The 18,907-nt window shown below is 43.7% G+C and overlaps 1 protein-coding gene across 2 annotated transcripts in view; it reads right to left on the bottom strand.

The window, feature by feature from the left end:
* Window positions 1–3,790: 3,790 nt before the first annotated feature.
* Window positions 3,791–18,907, bottom strand: part of LOC308495898 (ubiquitin-conjugating enzyme E2 variant 1-like) — a 51,384-nt gene continuing 36,267 nt past the window's right edge. The window contains exons 2-3 of one of the 2 annotated variants that reach the window (XR_013993072.1): window positions 5,594–6,202; window positions 3,791–4,547 (exon numbers count right to left, since the gene is read on the bottom strand). Coding sequence is in view for 1 of the 2 variants with exons in the window: in XM_081044398.1 (XP_080900524.1) it covers window positions 6,644–7,087 (444 nt within the window). In the remaining variant the exon portion in view is untranslated. Of the gene's footprint in view, window positions 4,548–5,593; window positions 6,203–6,519; window positions 9,702–18,907 lie in introns of those variants that run through there. The other variant, XM_081044398.1, reaches the window with a different exon arrangement.

Raw genomic sequence — 18,907 nt, 5'->3', positions numbered from 1 at the left:
GAGCCAAAAAATGATGAATCAGATGGACCAGGACAAGGTTTAGGAAAATTTAATCAGGGAATTAGCCTATTCAGCCTGCATCTCAGACTGGATGCGAAGGATTGGGATTTAATTCACAAAATCATAAGCCATTTTGTTAGGGGCCACTGTTACGGAGCTAAAAACTCCCTTGGTTCTTAAGTGGAATAGTGATAAGCCTCACTGGATTGAACAGTGGCCACTTTCAAAAGAAAAATTAGAGGCTTTAACTGAATTAGTACAAGTACAATTAGAACAAGATCCTACAGAACCTTCAACTAGCCCTTGGAATTCTCCTGTTTTTGTCATAAAGAGATCAGGCAAATGGAGAATGCTCACTGGTTTGCGAACAATTAATGCTTTGATTGAGCCTGTGGGTCCGTTGCAGCCTGGACTCCCCCAACCATCCAATGGAAAAACGCCTCGAGGACCCAGAGACTCCAGCGGCACACAGAGCTCAGGGGGAACACAGCTTTATTACGCCGGCGGGCTCAGTGGGATTGTTCCCAAAGAACTGAGCACTAACTGGGGTCGGGCGCTTTCTTTTATATGTTTAGGCCTCCAGGTTGGGGGGGAAATCTGGCCGGGGTGCCGGGGAGATCCGTCCCTAGCAGCTGTGATATCTCAACATTCACAGGGAGGCCTCTAACCATAGGGCCCGCAGGAGACAGCTCCGATAAGCGATGGAGCTCTTAGCGGGGCCTTGCGGGGGCCACAGGAGACAGCTCCGATGAGGGATGGGAGGAGGGGGATGCAGCTCCTGGCCGGGGGGCCTGCAGGAAAAAACCATCCCAACACCATGATTCCCAAAAATTGGCCTTTGGTAGTAATAGATTTACAAGATTGTTTTCATACTATCCCTTTACCTCCTCTAGACTGCCCTGATTTGCATTCTCGGTGCCCTCTCTAAATAATAGAGAACCTAGTAAAAGATATCAGTGGAAAGTCCTTCCTCAGGGAATGCTTAATAGTCCCACAATTTGTCAGTTTTTTGTAGCCAGAGCTGTTTTACCAGTCAGAGAACAATTTCCAGGCTGTTACATCAGTCATTACATGGATGACATTCTCTGTGCTGCATTTACTGCAGAGATTTTAGCTGATTGTTTTAAGTTACTTCAAGAACAACTTGAGTTGGCAGGTCTTTGTATTGCTCCCGATAAGATTCAAACCACGACTCCTATAAAATATTCTGGAGCTGTTGTAGACAGACGATTAGGCCTCAAAAAGTACAAATTAGGAGAGATCAAATGTCTACATTAAATGATTTACAAAAATTCTTAGGAGACATTAATTGGCTACGTCTCACTCTGAGAATTCCCACTTATGCGCTCAGTAATTTATTTGGCCTTTTGCGGGGCCCTTCCCAACTAGATAGTCCCCGCACCCTAACTCCTCAGGCCAACAAAGAGCTAGAATTAGTTGAAAAGAAAATTCAAGAAGCTCAGATTCAGCGCATAACTCCATCTCAACCTTTACAAATTTTAATTTTTCCCATTCCCCATTCACCTACAGTGGTAATACAACAAAATGACTTGGTAGAGTGGCTGTTTCTACCTAATAATTTTGTCAAATCACTTCCAACTTATTTGGAATTAATTTCAGAGCTTGTTGTACGAGCTCGCACTAGAGTTCTTCATTTAAACGGAATCGAAGCTAATAAGATAGTAGTTCTGTTTAAAAAACAATAAATCACACACTTAAACACCCATTCTGAAATCTGACAAGTTGCTATTTGTGGATATTTTGGAATTATTGATAATCATTGTCCAAAAAATAAATTGTTTCAATTCCTTCTAAAGACCAGTTGGATTCTCCCTAAGAGGTTAAGTCCAGCTCCAATTTCAAAAGCTGTTTTTACTGATAGATCTAGTAACGGCAGAACAACAATTGTGAGTAAAATAAATCAACAAGCCATTCACACTAATTGCACCTCTGTGCAGAGAGCAGAGTTAGTTGCTGGGCCTCCCCCTGCCTTACAGGATTATACTAAACCTTTAAATATTATCTCTGATTCGGCTTATGTTGTACACACAGTACAAAACATTGAGACTGCGTTACTGTCTAATAACTCAACCCGTCTCTCCAGTTTCTTTTTAATCAACTCCAACAGGTTGTCAGAAACCGACAACATCCATTCTTCATTACTCATATACGCGCCCACACCTCCCTACCGGGACCACTGACGCGTGGCAGTGCTGTTGCTGATTCTTTAGTTGCTAATGTTCTAGTTACCGAGGCAACTGAGTTTCATTCTTTAACCCAAAGAAATGCTGCTGGCCTTCGGGCTCGTTTTCCTATTACTTATAAACAGGCCAGACATATAGTTCAAACTTAACCCAAAGCCGCCCCTTCTCGCACCCTCACTGTCCGTGTTGCGCTGGACGCGACAGTTGTGTGACAACAATGTACCTCTTTGCTGTGTGCCGTGGAGGTGCCCCGGAGAGTTTGCTCTCATGCGGGCGTTTTGGAGCTGTGGGGAGAAGGCTGCACTGGCTGAACTGCATTCGCTGGGCCTCCCCCTGCACTTCCTTGTCCCGCAAATCGCCCTAACCATGTCCCGCAAATCGCCCCGGAGGTGAGAACCTCCTTGGCCTGCCAGTGCCTGCCGATGTGAGCTCTGACTCCTGCATCTGACACACAAGCCCTCACTCCTCGTGGCCCCGGCCGCCATTGTGCCACGGCCTGAACTGTACCGTTTTCCCACCGCATCCCAGCCTGTGCTTGTCCTGTGGTTCCCAGTGACAAGGGGAGGGTACAACACCTACTGCAGAGACAGCGACCCTGCTCTTCACTTAGGAGCCGGTCTACGGGGGACCTCGTGGGTCTGGCTGCAGCGCTGTGTCCTCTGACCCCCCATCCTCCTTCTGGTAGCCGTGTTATTGGGATGGGTGGGGGATCGGCGTTGTTCCTCTGTTGGGTGTTCTGCTCCTTGGGAATAGAAACTATGCTGTGTATCTGTTCCTACCGTGTTTCCCCGAAAATAAGACCTAGCCAGACAATCAGCTCTAATGTGTCTTTTGGAGCAAAAATAAATGTATGACCCAGTCTTATTCTACTATAATATAAGACCCGGTTTTATATAAGACCGGGGCTTATATTAATTTTTGCTCCAAAAGACTCATTAGAGCTAATTGTCTGGCTAGGTCTTATTTTCGGGGAAACATGGTATAATAGTAAAAATGTGACTTCTCAGGTAGGTTGTTTTGAGGAGACAGTGTTTTAGCAGTGCCTCCAGCTTGCTCCGTGTGACAGACGTTGGCAGAAGAAAGCAGCAGATGAGCTGTCTAAGTGAGGGCGGGGCCTTGGCCTGGTGTACTGGCTGTGCCAGGAGAGGAGTGGGAAACCCAAGACGGATGCCAGGTGGTCGCTCATTTACCACTCTTGCCCTGTGACTTCAGCACATGTGCCCACGCGCTCTGCTGATTGTCAGAAATTTAGCTTTAACTCACCAAGTGTGCAGCTTGGTGAATTTGTATGTGTGTGTCCATCCGCCCCCCACCCCACCAAGCACACCCAGAACAAGCTGCAGTGGAGTTGGCCCCAGGGCCTGTCATGCCCCCTCCTGTAAGTGGGACCCAGCCCTGCGGGAGGTTGAGCACTGGTCCATCCCCCCTTAGCACACACGTGTATTGTCTGTTTTTGACCTTCATGTAACCGGATTCCCACAACACAGACTCACCTAAGATGGTTCCATCCGTAGTTCTCCCCCAGATTTCACCCAGAGGGAACATGTGTTTATTCTCACAGCTTTATTTCCGATTACAGAAGTTTCCTTTGACATAAAAACGTTTCGCTGTGATTTGAAATTATACTTTTATTTTAATGACGATTAAAACCTACCTTGTGAGGATTATTAAAACACCCACATCTGAGTGTTTGGGGGGACCTCTTACAGAAACAGTCCTGTGTGATGTTTCATTTGCAAATACAGGCTGCTTCTTCAATTCACTATTAAGACCTTGAATGTTTGGTTTCAGACTTTGGCTTTTTACATTTTCAAGTAATTCTTTAAAAGTGAGAAAGCAGGCAGGCTCAGGCTGTGGAGTAAGTAATTCAGAGACAAAACGTGGGGAACCCTGCGTGTTTTGAGATTAGTTCGGATGGCACGGTAAGACTTCAGAACTGTGGTTTCTGTGATTCCACATGCTAAATTGAGGCTTTGCAGGTGATAAACAGAAATAAAGAGTAACAGCTGTGCTCTAGTTCCAAGTTCTCTCATTCTGGACCCTGCAGGTCTTTTCGGCATGAGCCATGGCATGAAGCCCCATCCAGATGTCACAGAGGATATGAAGCAGAAGCTCAGCTTCTTAGGATGAGCAGTAGCTCTGACAAGGAAGCATAAGTCCTGTGACACTGGGCCCAGGTGCGGGTGTGGCTGGGACTCTTGACAAGGAAAGAGGTCCGCTCATTGGTGTCCACATTCTAGTGATGTAAATGTTGTTGGATCTGTTAGCAGTTTCTGGGTGTAGGCCGGGATCATGTCTCCTGAAGCCGAAGAATGGACACACGGACCAGGGAGAGGCAAAAAGCTGTAAAGGAAGGTAGTTTATTAGAGGCAGGAGAAGAGGTTGCAGCTCCCGAGCAGGAGGGGGTCCCGAATGGGGGTGCCCACTAGCTAAGGCAAAAGCTCTTTTATACCTTCCCCTGCCAGCTTGGGGAAGGGGGCTGGAGCCTTCTAATAGAATTCCTCTATTAGGTTTGCTCTGTTTGCCCATCCTGAAGGGATTAAGGAACCAACCCATTCCTATCTAGAAGGGATTTGGGATTATCTATTAACCTCAAGGCTATTCTCCTGTCTTTGTCCTGAAATAAAGGAGACATTCCAGTTCCAGTTGCAGGATATGGCTGCTCTTTGTTTATTCTTCCAGGGACCCCCGTCTACCTACCAACAACACATTATCCTGTCTTACTAGCAAGCGTGCTTGGAGGTGGTGGGGAGTCAGGGATGGACCTGTGTTCTGATCACTTAGAAAGATTCTGTGGTTTTCAGGGCTTGAGGTCTGTGAACTGATACGTAGGTAATTTTTCACCAGCATAATAAGGGAAGGAAATAGAATGTTCATTTTGTTCAATTTTCTTTTTTTTAATAGAGACATTTATCATCTAATTGTTTCTAAAACAGAATTATTCTGTTTGTCTTTAAACAGTATTTATAACTAGCACTTGCCATTTTTATACAAGCACTGAAGTTCTTGTTTTAGGGATTATAGGTTTTGGAAAAACCAAATGTAATATCCCCTCACTTCATTGTGATGTACTAAATCCTGAATAAGACAATGAATTATAACAGCAACGGTGATGATGATTGGAGGTTGGATTTTAGCAGGGATCATGCTTATGATACTTTCCTGATTCACTGTTTTAAATTTCTAGGGTTCTAATTATTAATAGTATAATTCTTTTCGGAAGTCTGGCTTCCGGCTTCTGGCTCTGTACATTGTACCACATCACTATGGGGTTGTAAAATCAAACCTGTGGTTAGCATAGATGTACTATCCAGACTTGTTACACTGTGATTGATTTAGTTACGGGAAACATTATTTACTTTCAAGTTCTGTGAACCTTCCTTAGTTACCGGCAATTGCTTGTCGCTCTCTCCAAATTGTTGTCAGTATGACCTGGTGTATGTACTGTGTGTGCAGAAAAACCTCCTCAAAGTTGGGAGGGGGAGGTCCTTGTCCTGCTGCTGGAAGAAAAGGCCAGACCCCCTTCGTCGCTGACATTTCTGCACACTTAACTGCCAAGGTCTCTTCCAGGAAGTTCACATGTAGTTTTCGTTGTATCCCTTGTAACAGCTCCATCCATATCACACATGAGAAAACAGCAGCAGGGAGTAAGGACGGCCTAGGCAGGGCCAGGACCTGGCTCAGGTGGGCTTCCCACTGCCTCACTGGAAGCCTGTCCCTCCCCCCTTCTCCTTCCCCCTCCCCCACAGATGTTCTGTTATGCTTGCTTTACTGCTACAATTATTATGTGTAAAAACGATGAGAATAAGCCTTCTGATTTCCGTGATGTTCTTTCACAGGGGTCCCTGCTTGGTAGGAGTCTTCTCCACGTGTGCTGTTTGTTCACGCATGTCGCTGCATGGCTTCCATACTGTGTTTCGGGGAGACCAGTGTAGTATGTGAGCAGAGTAATCCAACACGAATTGGTCATCAGGAAGAATGCCTCCAGTCACAAAGAACTGGGAAAAACAAATGATAAAAATTAGGATTTTTTTTTTTTGTGTGTGTGTGTCTCTCTCTCTCTCTCTCTCTCTCTCTCTCTCTGTTGCATATTTTATATTGTAGCACTTTGATTTAAAAAGTAATCATTCATTTTAGAAAATTCAGTAGAAATGAACAATAAGAGCTGCTCACTCCTGTGGCCAGACATGTGAGCCTTATCTGTGTCTCCAGATTGTTCTTTTTTGTTGTTGTTGTTATAGCACAACTTATATATTTCAAATGAACAAAAATTAGTATCATTTACAGTATCTTAAGATAAACAACTGTCTTTCAATGGGAGCTTCCTTTCCAGTACTTTGAGGTCTACAAGACGTAGCTAGAAAATTTACTACTGTGGAAAATGAAGACTGCTTAAATTGAATGGGGATAGGGGGAGGGCCTGTGGTTTTTCTTTTTGATTAATTGCTGTAACACTGTCCTTCAGGTGGCTGAGGGAGTTTCATATTTTCTTTAGACATCATTAGGCGCCGAAGCTCTCGCAGGACAACTTTGATGCTATATGAATTCTGCCATTTTGCTAGCACTGATATGGCTCTTGGGTCCACCACTCCATTAGAACTATTAACTCCATTCATATTAATTTTTGTTACAAATCTTACAAAGGGGGGTGCTTCTGGGTATTTAGGTCCACATTCTATTTTAAGGCTGTATATTCGGTTTTCATAAATTGTTCTTGGAGGCCCAATTATCATCCCTGTCCATCTTGTAAGTGTCATGTCTTCGTCATCTTCTAGACCCCAGCTAACTGTGCCATCTCCTACTCCTTTTTGGCCTTCTTCGAGTTCTTCCAACAGTCGGAAATTGCGAGGGACTTTTACTCCCGAGCCCGTGGTGGCTGCCATCTTGCATCGCTGTCAGATTGTTCTTTTTAAACTAGGTTACTGTACCTAATGTTCTAGAAGTTACTGAGACAGGTTAGCTAGCATGTCCCTAGGGAGACAGGGGGGTCCCTGGTGGAATAAACAAAGGCAGCCGTATCCTAAAACTCCAGGTATTGTAATCACTCCTTGCTCTAGAACAAAATGTAACAAGGCCTTGAGGTTAATCATAAAATTCCTTTTGGCCTGACAAACGGAGCTGATCTGATAGATAACAGTGGGTCATTTTGCTAATTCCTTCAGGATGGGCAAGCAGAACAAACCTGGTAGATGAATTTCATTAGAAGGCGCCAGTTCCCTTCTTCAAACAACTGTCCTTCCCTGAACAGGCAACGGAAGGTATAAAAGTAAGAGCTTTTGCCTCAGGCACTGGGCACCCCCATTTGGGACCCCCTTCCACTCCGGAGCTCTGTCTCTTTGCTTTCAATAAACTCCTCTTTTTAAAACTCTTTGCCTCTCCTGAGTCCTTGTGTCCATTCTTCAGTCTCACGAGACACGATTCCGGCTGATACCCAGAAACTGCCAGCAGATCCAACATTCATCTACATCATTTGGGGACTCACAGGTAAAATATTCCTACATCATTACAATATTTTACTTCGGGGACTTCATGAATATAATTTAAGTCATTTAGTGCATATATACTAGCCCGCTGAATCGCTAATCCCAGGTTATTATCTGCTTCCTGTAAGTGGACATGAGGCTATGTGTAGTTTTTCACTGTTATTTTCTATTCTAGAAAGACTGACTTGAATGTGCCAAATTAAAAAATTATCCATAAATATTTCAGTATGTATCCGTAAAAGGGCTCTGTTTTGTGTTTGTTTGTTTGTTTTTTAACATCACCACAAAACAATTATCAACCTAAAAAAGTAATGGTAATTTATTATGTGGATGGAAAAGGGACCACATGTTAAACCTGACAAGCTCAGGAGACTGAAAATAACCACATAGGATGGCTGGAACATAAAAATTCCTAACTAAGGTGGGCCATGGGGGGAAGTCACATCCTTGGCCTGTAGCTTCCTTGACAAAGGTCAGCCTTTACCTTAAGTGAGCCTGTCGTCTTTTTTGCATCTAAGATAACATACCCTTGGAATGTCAGCATACTCCCTTTTCTGGACCCCCCCAGGGGGCACAACCCATCACACCAGAGCAGGAAACTACAGAATGTCTCATTGTTATCTTGTTCCTCAAATACCATCTCTATGTGCTGTAAAATGCTGTTAACTATCCTGTACCCACCAATATAAAAGAAGTGTGTGTGTCTCCATTTTGCTTTTTATCCAATCCCAGAGATTTCTCTGCTTTGCTTTCTCCCACCCCCTCAATCTATAACCGGTGGATTGCATGTAACACTCCTCCTTTGATTCTAATATGTAAAATCATTTGCAAAATGGCCATTTTCCAGAGCATGTTCTCAATCCATTGAGACTTTGCTTCCTGGCATTTGTCATCAGTTTGGCTCAAATAAACTCATAAGGTTTCTCTAAGACTGGGTGTTTATTTTGTTAGGGTCCAGAGTCAACCCCTCTCAAGCGAACAGAAGTCACACGATAATGCAGGTCACACAGCGCGGTTTATTTCCAGCTAGCTGGGGTCCGAGTATCTGCCCGACGCAGCGGGTTTCAACAAGGACCCCAAACACTTAAAACCCAGGGTTTATATAGCATCTTCAAGGCACAGAGTAATTAAACTACAGGACTCACATAGCTTTAAGGAGTATATGATAAACTGCAGGACTTACACAGCTTCAAAGAGTATAAGATAAGCTACAGGGCTGCTTGTCTCCTCGCTGTCACTGCCCACATCTTGGAATTTACAGTCAGGTTGTGTTTACACTTAGGTTGTGTTTCAAGCCAGGGGCCGTTAACCCTGACCTTACGATAGCAGTTCTCACGCTAACAGTCTCTTACAATTTGTTGACAATACCTTCAAACGTACAACTAGTGTTCAAATTTTCCTGATTGTCTCAAAATTTGTTTGAATATTTTATTTAAATGAGGTTCCACTTAAGATTTATGTATTGAATTTGGCTGATGTATATCTTAACTGTTTTTTAATCCATAAGTTCTTAACCCTTTACTTTTTCCTTGCAATTTATTTGTTGAGGAAATCAGGTCATTTGTTTTTCCTTGAATGGATTTGAGATTACCTGTCTCTGTGCTGATGTTTTTATATCCTTTCTGTCCTTTATTCCCTGCAAATTGGTGGTTGGATTTTCTCGTGTCTTTCGTCTTATGTCATTGTCACCTTTTTCTCACGCTGACAGTCCTGGTCTCCAGCCACCCGATTTATTGTTTTTCTAGAATACGTGTTATGTGCATTATCACCAACAATATGATTTCCAAAACTACGTCAGGCTCCTCGGGCAGCTTTGCTGGAACAACCGCTGCCCCCCCCCCCCCCCCCCCCCGCCCCCTGCACAGCTGTGGGAGCTGGACCTGTCCTGAGAGTTGGGTTAGAGCCCCTCAGCTTTACCCCGGCGTCAGCTTTACCCCGGTGTCTTGTCCAAGCGTGGGTTGACCCTCAGGTCCAGGGTGCTGGCCTGGTGTGGAAACTCCAGCCTCTGGGGGGCCTAAGGGCATAAAGGGAAGACCTGGGAAAACAGTGCAGTCAGCCAAGGACACCCCAGGAGATCCCAAACCCATAGGCCAGGCACAAGGTCAGCACCCTTGAGCTGGCAGCAGCTCAGTACCCCACACCCCACATTCTCCATCTATCTCTGTCCTTGTCTGACCTCCAGTCTCTGTCAACACCCGTCTTTGTCTGACTAGGGACCTTCCTTCATCTATAGCTCAGGATGTCTTATCTACCCATGTTCCCTTTCTATCTCTCTCCCTCTCCAGCATGAGGGGTCTCTGACTTTCTCCTGTGTGCGGGGTTCCCATATATATACATATATACATGAACTCTGCTTATTTTCTCTTCTAATCTGTCTCGTGTCTATTTGATTACTAGAGCAGCCAGAAGAAGCTTGAGGGTAAAGTTTCTTTCTCCCCGAACTAAGCAAGTAATCATTTATTTAATAAAAGATGAGCTTTGGGAGTATATATTCTCAGGACTGAACGATTAGATCAATGAAATATGGAAAAATTTACCAATTTAACTTCTTATTGTGAAACTTTTATTACAGTTTCAAAGGCGGGAATGAAGAGGACCAAAAGTTTTGCCTGTGGGCATATTGACTTTAAGGTGGTTGTTGGGAAACAAAACACTGAGAAACAGCCTTTGACCCTCCCCCTTGCCTGCCTGAGATTCAGATGCAAAGACCTGGTTTAGGGCGGGCACCTTGGCCTGAGGTTAAACTCCTTAAATCCCTTAACATCAGAAACTCCTTAGCATAAGGCGGGAAGACTCCCAGTGGAGCCTGCTGACCACCCTTCCCCCGTGTCCCATTCTTTTTTGGGTTGCCTATTTACCTTCCGTGAGTGTGCCACTCTTCCAAAATTACCTGCAAAGCACTCAATCTTACCTCACTGTCTTAGGAATTTTTACGTGTATGTAAATTTCCCTTGTGTGTATGTTAAAATTCGATTTTATCTTAGTCTGATTCTGTTAATTTTATGATTAGGTCAGCTAGAAGTTGTTATTATAGGCAGAGAGAACAGGGCCAAGGGGAGAGGGGGGAGGAAAGGAAGGAAGATGTGAGGGGAAACAAAGAAAAGAGGAGATGAGATCATTCCTAAGAAATGGTGCAGCTACAGCTAATTGTAATGGGTTATAACACTATTAGCATTGCAGGCAGGGAAAAATCTTCACACTTGTGTCCCCAGGACAGTTCCTACAAGGGAATCCCTCCTCCAATGGGAAGGAGAGCAAAGACACACCCAGAGATCACTTGTGACTCCACCCCTGAATGTTTCCTGCCCTCTTTCAAATATAATCATAAATTTTCTTTGTTTCAGCACAGTTGCTCTTACTCCTGGGCTTGTCCGTTCTTGTGTTTTGTGGATATATTTTCTTTTAATACTTTCTTGGCCTGCTTGCCTTTTCATGAGGCATTGTTCCTACATCCTGGAATGTCTTCCAGTGATGACTCGGACCTGCTCTCCGATAACACACTAGGTTAGAGCAAAAGTGATTTTTAAAGCCCCCACAGTATTGGGGAGCCTGTGAGGAGAAGTACTGGCCGGGGCACTGCTAGCTCCTGGCAACCGCTGCAGCTGAGAGCACGGGGACTTCTGCCGGCAGAGGTAAGCGGCGTTTTTGTTCACCCTGTCATCCTTCCTGGTCTATTCCTGTGGGTTTTGGGAGAATTTAGAAGTGCTGCATGTCCTTTTTCTCTTCTACATGTTGATTGGCAGTAAAAAATGTTTGTGAGGCTAGCTTCTCGGGAGTAGAGACTCACGGGTTTTCTTTGTTGAATCTTCCCTCCCAAAGATGGTCATTTTTTTGTGTGTCTATGTCTCTTGTGTCATTTGTAATAAGGAAATACCGAAGGGACAGAAAGCTTTTGGCTTCCTTGGTTACGCTGTGAAAAGGCTTATTGGTTTGAGCTATTAAAATCCTACCATCAGAGGCCAGAGTATGGATCCTTTGAATTGGAAAAACTTCTAAATTGGAAAATGTGTTAGAGAACTCTCATGATGTTGCAGAATCCAAGATTCTGCAAGATTTCTGCAAGATTGGTGATTTCCAAGAGGAAATCCCCAAGATTTCCTATTGGGGAAAGAACCCAAGAAGCACTCAGAGTTAGGAGAGTCAGCTTTGTAAGCCTGCTGGCTCCTTCTCAAAAGACTGAGTCCCTAGCAAGGTTTTGAGTGGGTTTTTATGGGTTGGGGACTTTCTTGAGTTGGGGAAAGGGTAGGTGTCATCTGGTAATTGGCTCGGGGTGTGGCTTGGAGGGGGTTATGTGGAAGTGGGCTGGGGCTTAGGCTGGGGACCTCTCCACTCGGGCCACCATTTTAGGTCAGTTCCAGGTAGCAGGGAACCATTTTAAGGTCAGTTTCCCCATCATGACAAAAATCTGTTTGATTGGACCCTAGAGAAAGACCCCATTTTCAATACAAATGAATACAAGGAAATTTAACTATTCTTAACCTATTCAATGAGTTATTTAGCTTTTTGGGTTCTATGAGATGCTAATATTAATACTAGGTTTAAAAAAGGCAGAAGGGAAAATCAAGATGTGCAAATGTTAAAAGTCTTTCTGGAGATTTAAGATTTAGAGAACTGGTATGTTGAAACACGTTTTAAAGGATTTAATAACCAATCAGAAACTTGACAAAAATGGATACTGACTTTTCAATCTTATAGAAATGAGACAGTCTCAGCATCACCCCCGGGCCCTCTGCTGAGTAGATCTGAAATATAAACACAGCCCACAACTACCCCAGGCCTGCTGAGCTAAATAAAATAAAAACTTCAAAAGGGGTACTTTTAACGACACAAGCCTCCCTTGTCCAGCCTGGCTCCCCTTTTCCTGCCTCCTTAAAGACTGTGAAGCACAAATAAAACCCTGAGGACAATCCCCTTAGAAGACAGCAAGACAGCGGGAGCCTCAAAAAATTTACCTGCCACATGTGTAAGAGCCCACTCCCACCCTTGTCTAAAATGTCATATTTACCTGATTTCTCCTCCCTGTCTTTGAAAATGTCATGGTTATGTGAATGCTAGGTGCCCAAGTATTACAATTCCTGGTCTCTGTCTGGTGGGGTTGGGTGGAAGTTAGAACGGGTGCGAGGCTTTTGTCTGTTCTGATTTTAGGTTTGCAGGAAAAAAATATCTGTTAACTTCTTGCACCTAGAGACTGTAGGGTTTTATTCTTTACTCCCAGAGATGTTCGTTTTTTCCTGTGTCTGTGTCTTGCGTGTCGTTTGTCCTAAGAAGGAACTACCACGGGGACAGAACACAGGCACAGGCTCCCGTAAGCCTGTCATTGGAGCTGGCCCCACAGGCTGGGGAGTTAAGTGGTTCTCTTCCAGACCGGTGTCTGCGGAGACAAACTTCGCTGTGGGTCCCTGTCTAAAAACTACATCAGGTTTTTCTTTCCTTCTTGTTCTGAGTCCCAGGAGCTTGGCTTTGTGTCCGAGGAAGCTAATCCTCTCCGGTCCCCACCATCGGCCAGGTGCACTTACTCCATTGCACCTGGTGGCCAGTGGGATAAGCTGGGGGTTCCCAGTGCACCTCTGCCTGGCTGTGCCAGCTCCCAGGGGACTGTGTTCTGAGGGGCCTCTGCCCATAAGGGGCATCTGTCCCCCCCAGCCTTCCTTACCCATTAGTGCTGGTCAGATCCCGGTCCACTAGCACCTCCCCAGGGCCACAAATTAGTGGGTTTGGGGCTGGAGGTGCCTCACATTTTGTGAGACCTGAGACACCCTGTCCACCCCACCATCCTGACCGCCTGTATGACGAAGGTCTGTGCTTTCTCTGACTGTCTTTTGGGGGTGACCCTTTGGCTGTGGGAGGGCTGCTTCCTCTGCACTCATTGTGGAGGGGCCTCTGGCTTCCTGGCCTGAGCTATAAAGAGGCTGCTTGGTGTCTCACTATTTAGACCTCACTGTCCACATCAAGACGGTGGATCCTTGGAATGGGGAAAACTTATAAATTTACATTGTGTTATAGAACTCTTGTGACAACCAGCTGTTTTCTTGGTAAAACATCTTGTGTGTTCTCTATAGTTATTACTGATTCTGTTAATTTTTGATCTCTGTCTGAAATGGTTTTTGATTGTGTTAAGGTGTTTTCTAGCTCTGGATAGGGTTAACAGTTTGTAATATTTGATTGACTTGAACAAATTAAATGTTTATATAAATTAAGAAACAATACAAACTAATCCAAATGCTCTTCAGGATCAGATGATCTGTTGAAATATTTGATATTACAGCTGGCTTTAGTTTGGTTTGTTTACAGTCTTTTTGAAAAGTAACATAAAATACATTTTTTTAACTGGGTTTATAAAAATAAGTTTGTTATCCATGTTATAAAATGTGTCAAGAAAATAGCTTCGGTAATAATTGACTTTGAAATCTCTACGTTTTAACTAATGTGAAATAGATACAATGAAAATAAAAGATATTTAGGCAAACTTTTTAGTGAAAACTATATTGTATATATACATTGAATAGATTTTCTAGGTGTCTTTGGTAATTTGAAACTTTAAAGTTTTGTTATCAAAATTAAATGGATATTTATTGCATGTCTAGACCATTTCCCAATAGAATAATAAAACACTACTGAACATAGATTTAACCAACTTTTAGCTATTGTAGAGGAACAAATATATTGGTATATTAGTAAGTATGTCTTCTGCCACATTACAAGTTTTTGTGTAATGGGGAAACATATTTCTAGAAATTGTTAAATATGTTCATAATTGTATCAATCTAAAGAATTCTGGTGTAACTGCAGAATTGCTTACTTTTCACTACAGATCAAGATGGACATTTGAATTGTTTATGTGTCTTTGCTGTTGTGAACAGTTCTGCTGCAGATTCAGGTATTAGCTTTTCACCTGTTTTCTCCCCCCCTACACTCCTGTTCAAGCCGTTGTTTCTCAGTCTAGGTGTGTAGGACTCAGCTCCCTGGCCCACGCTGGTATTATGAGCCTTGCGTCCCGCCCCCCCCCCCCAGGCAGTGGGTCACCAGTCTCTGGCCGCCGGCTCTCAGCAGTTCACCTCTGTTTTCAATCTTGGGGGGTGGTTATATTTCTAGTAGTGGCTTTATTGAACTAGATGAGATTTTTTTTTGCACGGTGGAAATTTCAATGTATTGTATGCAGAGGCCACACCATTTAAATTTTTTTCAAGCAGTGTTTTAGGGTTCTAATCCTTACATTGTTGCTGTGCCTTGTCAGGTTTAGTTTTCTGGATTTATAGGACAGTAGTGTGTGTGAGGGGTTATCACACTGTGGTTTTCGTTTGCATTTGCATCAGGACTGAGGATGTTGAACATCTTACTGTGCTTGTTGACCACTTGTATGTCTCATCTGGAGAAGGTTCTGTTCGAGTCTATTTTACAATTTTAGTCACTTGTCTTTCTGTTCCTGAATTGTAAAAGTTCTTTACTGTGGATAACAGACTTTTATCAGATATATAATGTGTACCTATTTTCTTCCATTTTGTGGGCTAATTTTTCACACTCTGGATAGCGCCTTTGATGCACGTATGTTTTTAATTTTGAGGACAGCCAATTTGTGTTTTTGTTGCTGCTTGTAAGTGGTGTCAATTCTAAGAAACCATCGCTAATCCAAGGCCATGAATATGTATCTCCATATTTTGTTTAATAGTTTATACTTTTACTTCCTATATTGAAGCCCTTCATTTATTTTAAGTTAATTTTTGTATGTGGTGTGAGGATAGGGTCCATTTGAATTTTTCTTCTTGTACATGGCCAGTTGCCCAGCACCATTTGTTGGAAAGACCCTACTTTACCCAATGTCATGTTGTCTACCCTTTATCAAAAATCAATGGACTTAGATGGTAGGGAGCTGCTGAGAGCCCTGCGGCCGCCCTCTGTGAATGGGCACGTCCCATTTGGGCCTGGCTATGGCCCTGTAGCTTTCCCTGGAGTAAGCCACCACCCTGCACAGGAGCCGCACAATTGTGATCAAGTTCCTATTTGACATCAACCACAGAGAGCTGACTATGAGGTACCCAATCTGCTGAGCCCTGTAATGCGCTAGATTATTTCTATCTATGAAGAACATAGTATTTTCGCCTCCAGTAGTTAAGGGAAGTAGAGTTTGGAATTATTAAGTAATTTGCGCAAATTCACATAGCTAGTAATGGTGGGGCTTCAATTATAAAATAACTAGCAAGTGTGTCGCTGATCTCTATGCGATAATGCCTGACACATGGCAGACGTCTTATAAAATTAGCTCTTCTAATCTAAAAAGTAAATATGCCCGGCCATTGTTATTCTCTCCAGACACAAAATCACTCAGACCTCCTTTGAATATTGTCCTGTTTCCCTGTCATTGTGCTGATGTAATAACTTAAAATGACACAGCTACTAAATTGAAATGAGAATTTCAAGGGGAGAAAGTAATTATGTTAAAAAAAAGTCATGTGGCATGCAAATTACATGCACCACCTCATTTAAATTTCACAGTAAATCTGTTCATATGAATTAATTTCCTTCCACTTCATGAGCTCAAAGTGACCCATCCCAGGCTGCACAATAAGAAATAGAGGGGCCAGGGTTCACACCCAGATCACTTGGCTCCAGAATCCAGAGGCAGCTCTGTTTTCTGCAACTGCTTGCTGCCTCCACATCTGGCTGAAGATCTTGGTGGTTTACTAAGAGGATGGAAAAGCCCTGAGGAATAAAAAAACCCCAGCATCACAGTGTCCACAGCTATAGGCACATGGAGGGGGGGGTCAAGTTGTCTTTTTAACATTCATCCCTTCATTAAGCACACACTGATTCAGTTAACTTTGTTTTTAGCTAAGTTGCAAACTATGTTGCTAGTGTTTCAGCAGCTGTAGAAGAATCCGGTGAAAACAAAATGGTGTGTATAAGTAGCTATTGGTTGCTGTTGGCAAGAGACTCGAACAATGAGATGAATTTAAGAGATGGATGGCAAGGGACTAGAGATTCCACAGATTTGGGCTTCACACAGTTTGAAAGACCAACTGCTTCTGGTTCCATCCACTAGGAATTGCTTTTAGATGTTTTTATTGAGAAAGGTCCCTCATCACACAGTCCTATGGAAAAGGATTAGATTTAGGATGTTAGACCTTACAAAGAACTGAATTCCACCCTGACTGCCTGTTATGCATTGAGTTGTGTCCTCCCAACTCGTGCTTTGAAGTTATATCCCACAGGACCAGAATGTAGAGTTTTTTTGAGCAAGTCTTTACGGAGGTCATGAAGTTAAAGTGAAGTCATTAGATCACAAATCCAATATTGCCGTTGTCCTTATTTTTTTAAAAAGGGAAATTTGGACACAGACGCACAGAAAGCTGATGTGAAGACACAGATAGAAGACAGGTCTACAAGTGAAGGAGACAGGCCTATAACACAGTCTTCATTGATAGCCCTCAGAGGGAACCAATGCTACCAACACCTTGATTTCAGGCATGTAGCTTCCAGAACTGTGAGATGCTGCCTTACTGCTGCCGAACCGTCTGTTCCCCCGCGTCTTTCCCATGACATCGCAAGGAAGTGTCTCGGAAAGCTGAGACCCGATGGACCAATATCAGTCATTCCACCTTAATGGATGGTTTCAGAACAATGACTCCATCCCATTGGGCTGTGCGTGTGTGCTGGAGCACAATGGGGACTTTTGGGGAAACAGCCAGCAGGCACGAAACTTACACACCTTGTGAAAAACAAGCTTTACTTTCTCATATGATTACTAATAAAAACTGCATTGGCCGAATTTGAGGCTCAACCCTTGAGGCGTGAGTCCCTTTGCCCTGCTTGTACTCTGTTCTTGGCTACTGTCTTTCTTCACCCTGTGCCGCCCTTCTTGTTTCCCACAGCTCTTGTGCAGGACGCAACATCTGGTGCCCAACGTGGGGCTTGAGGAGCAAGGTCGACTCCGAGTCGAAATTCAAAGAGATTTCACGGCCCGGGAGAGTGTTGTGACAATTGCTGAAGGTAGGGTAACTCCTGGGAATTCAACCAAGGTTATGGGGAATGTTAATAGCCAATATAGGCCTTATACTTGTCTGCTTAAACCACTTCTCAAGGCCGGAGGAGCCCGAGTGTCAGACCAAAGATTAGAGGAGCTTCTCAAAGCAATTGAAGTTCATTGTTCTTGGTACCCAAATTTAGGGACGTTAGATTTAAAAACATGGGTAAAAGTTGGTACGGAACTCCGCAGGTTATATCATAAAGAAGTTTCTCTCCCAGTAACCATCTGGGCAACGTGGCAATTAATCCGGTCAGTTTTAGAACTTTTACAAACTGATGAGGAAGATGAAGGGGAAGAAAAAACACTGGAATCTGAAGAAAAGGAGGAAGGGTCTTTAGAAGCCCCCACCGTAATCCCCAAGGTATTATACCCTCCTTTGGAGGACTGTCATCCATCCTCAGGTCCTTTACTTGACTCACCACCACTACCCACTTTTACAATGTGTGAATGGGACCCACCAGCGCAGCAGGAAAAGAAAAATCCTTGTGTTTCTGCCGCGTGCACACCTCCCCCTCCTGCAGGAGGCTCTCACGTACCTCTCTCTGCTGTGGAAAAGTGCATACGACAGGCCCTGTTGGAGGGAGATTTACATGCCTTAGCTTTTCAGGTGCGCATTGCTCCTGCCACGGGCAACATTGTTCTTGAATTTTTACATGAGCCCTTTACATTTAAGCTCTTAAAGGGGATCAAACAGGCTGTAACTCAGTATGGCCCTACTTCTCCTTACACCATGGGCCTTATACAGGGTGTAGCCGCTGGCTATCAATTAATTCCCACAGATTGGAACACCTTGGCCAAGACTTGTCTTTCCTCTTCCCAGTTTTTTCAATTTAAGAGTTGGCGGATTGATGGTGCTGAAGCCCAAGCTAGATATAATCAGGCTCACAATATAAATATTGTCAAAGATCAATTGCTAGGGAGTGGCCATTGGGGAAGTACCCAGGATCAATTAGGGATGAACGAACAGGCTGTTGACCAATTACAAAGAATTTGCTTAATGGCATGGGAGAAAATAGAAACGGAGGGTAAAACCCTGATGTCAAATCAAACTATCCTACAAGGTCCTCAAGAACCATACTCTGAATTTGTTGCCCGGCTACAGGATGCTATTGTAAGAGTAGGTTAGCATGAGAACTGCCATCTTAAGGGTTAACAGCCCCTGGCTTGGAACACAACCTAATCGTAAATACCAGAGGTCC

This window comes from Rhinolophus hipposideros (genome assembly GCF_964194185.1).
Source record: "Rhinolophus hipposideros genome assembly, chromosome: 3".
In the NCBI taxonomy this organism is placed as follows: Eukaryota; Metazoa; Chordata; class Mammalia; order Chiroptera; family Rhinolophidae; genus Rhinolophus; species Rhinolophus hipposideros.
The sequence above is the reverse complement of the archived record's forward strand: the minus strand, read 5'-3'. Positions and strand labels throughout refer to the sequence as shown.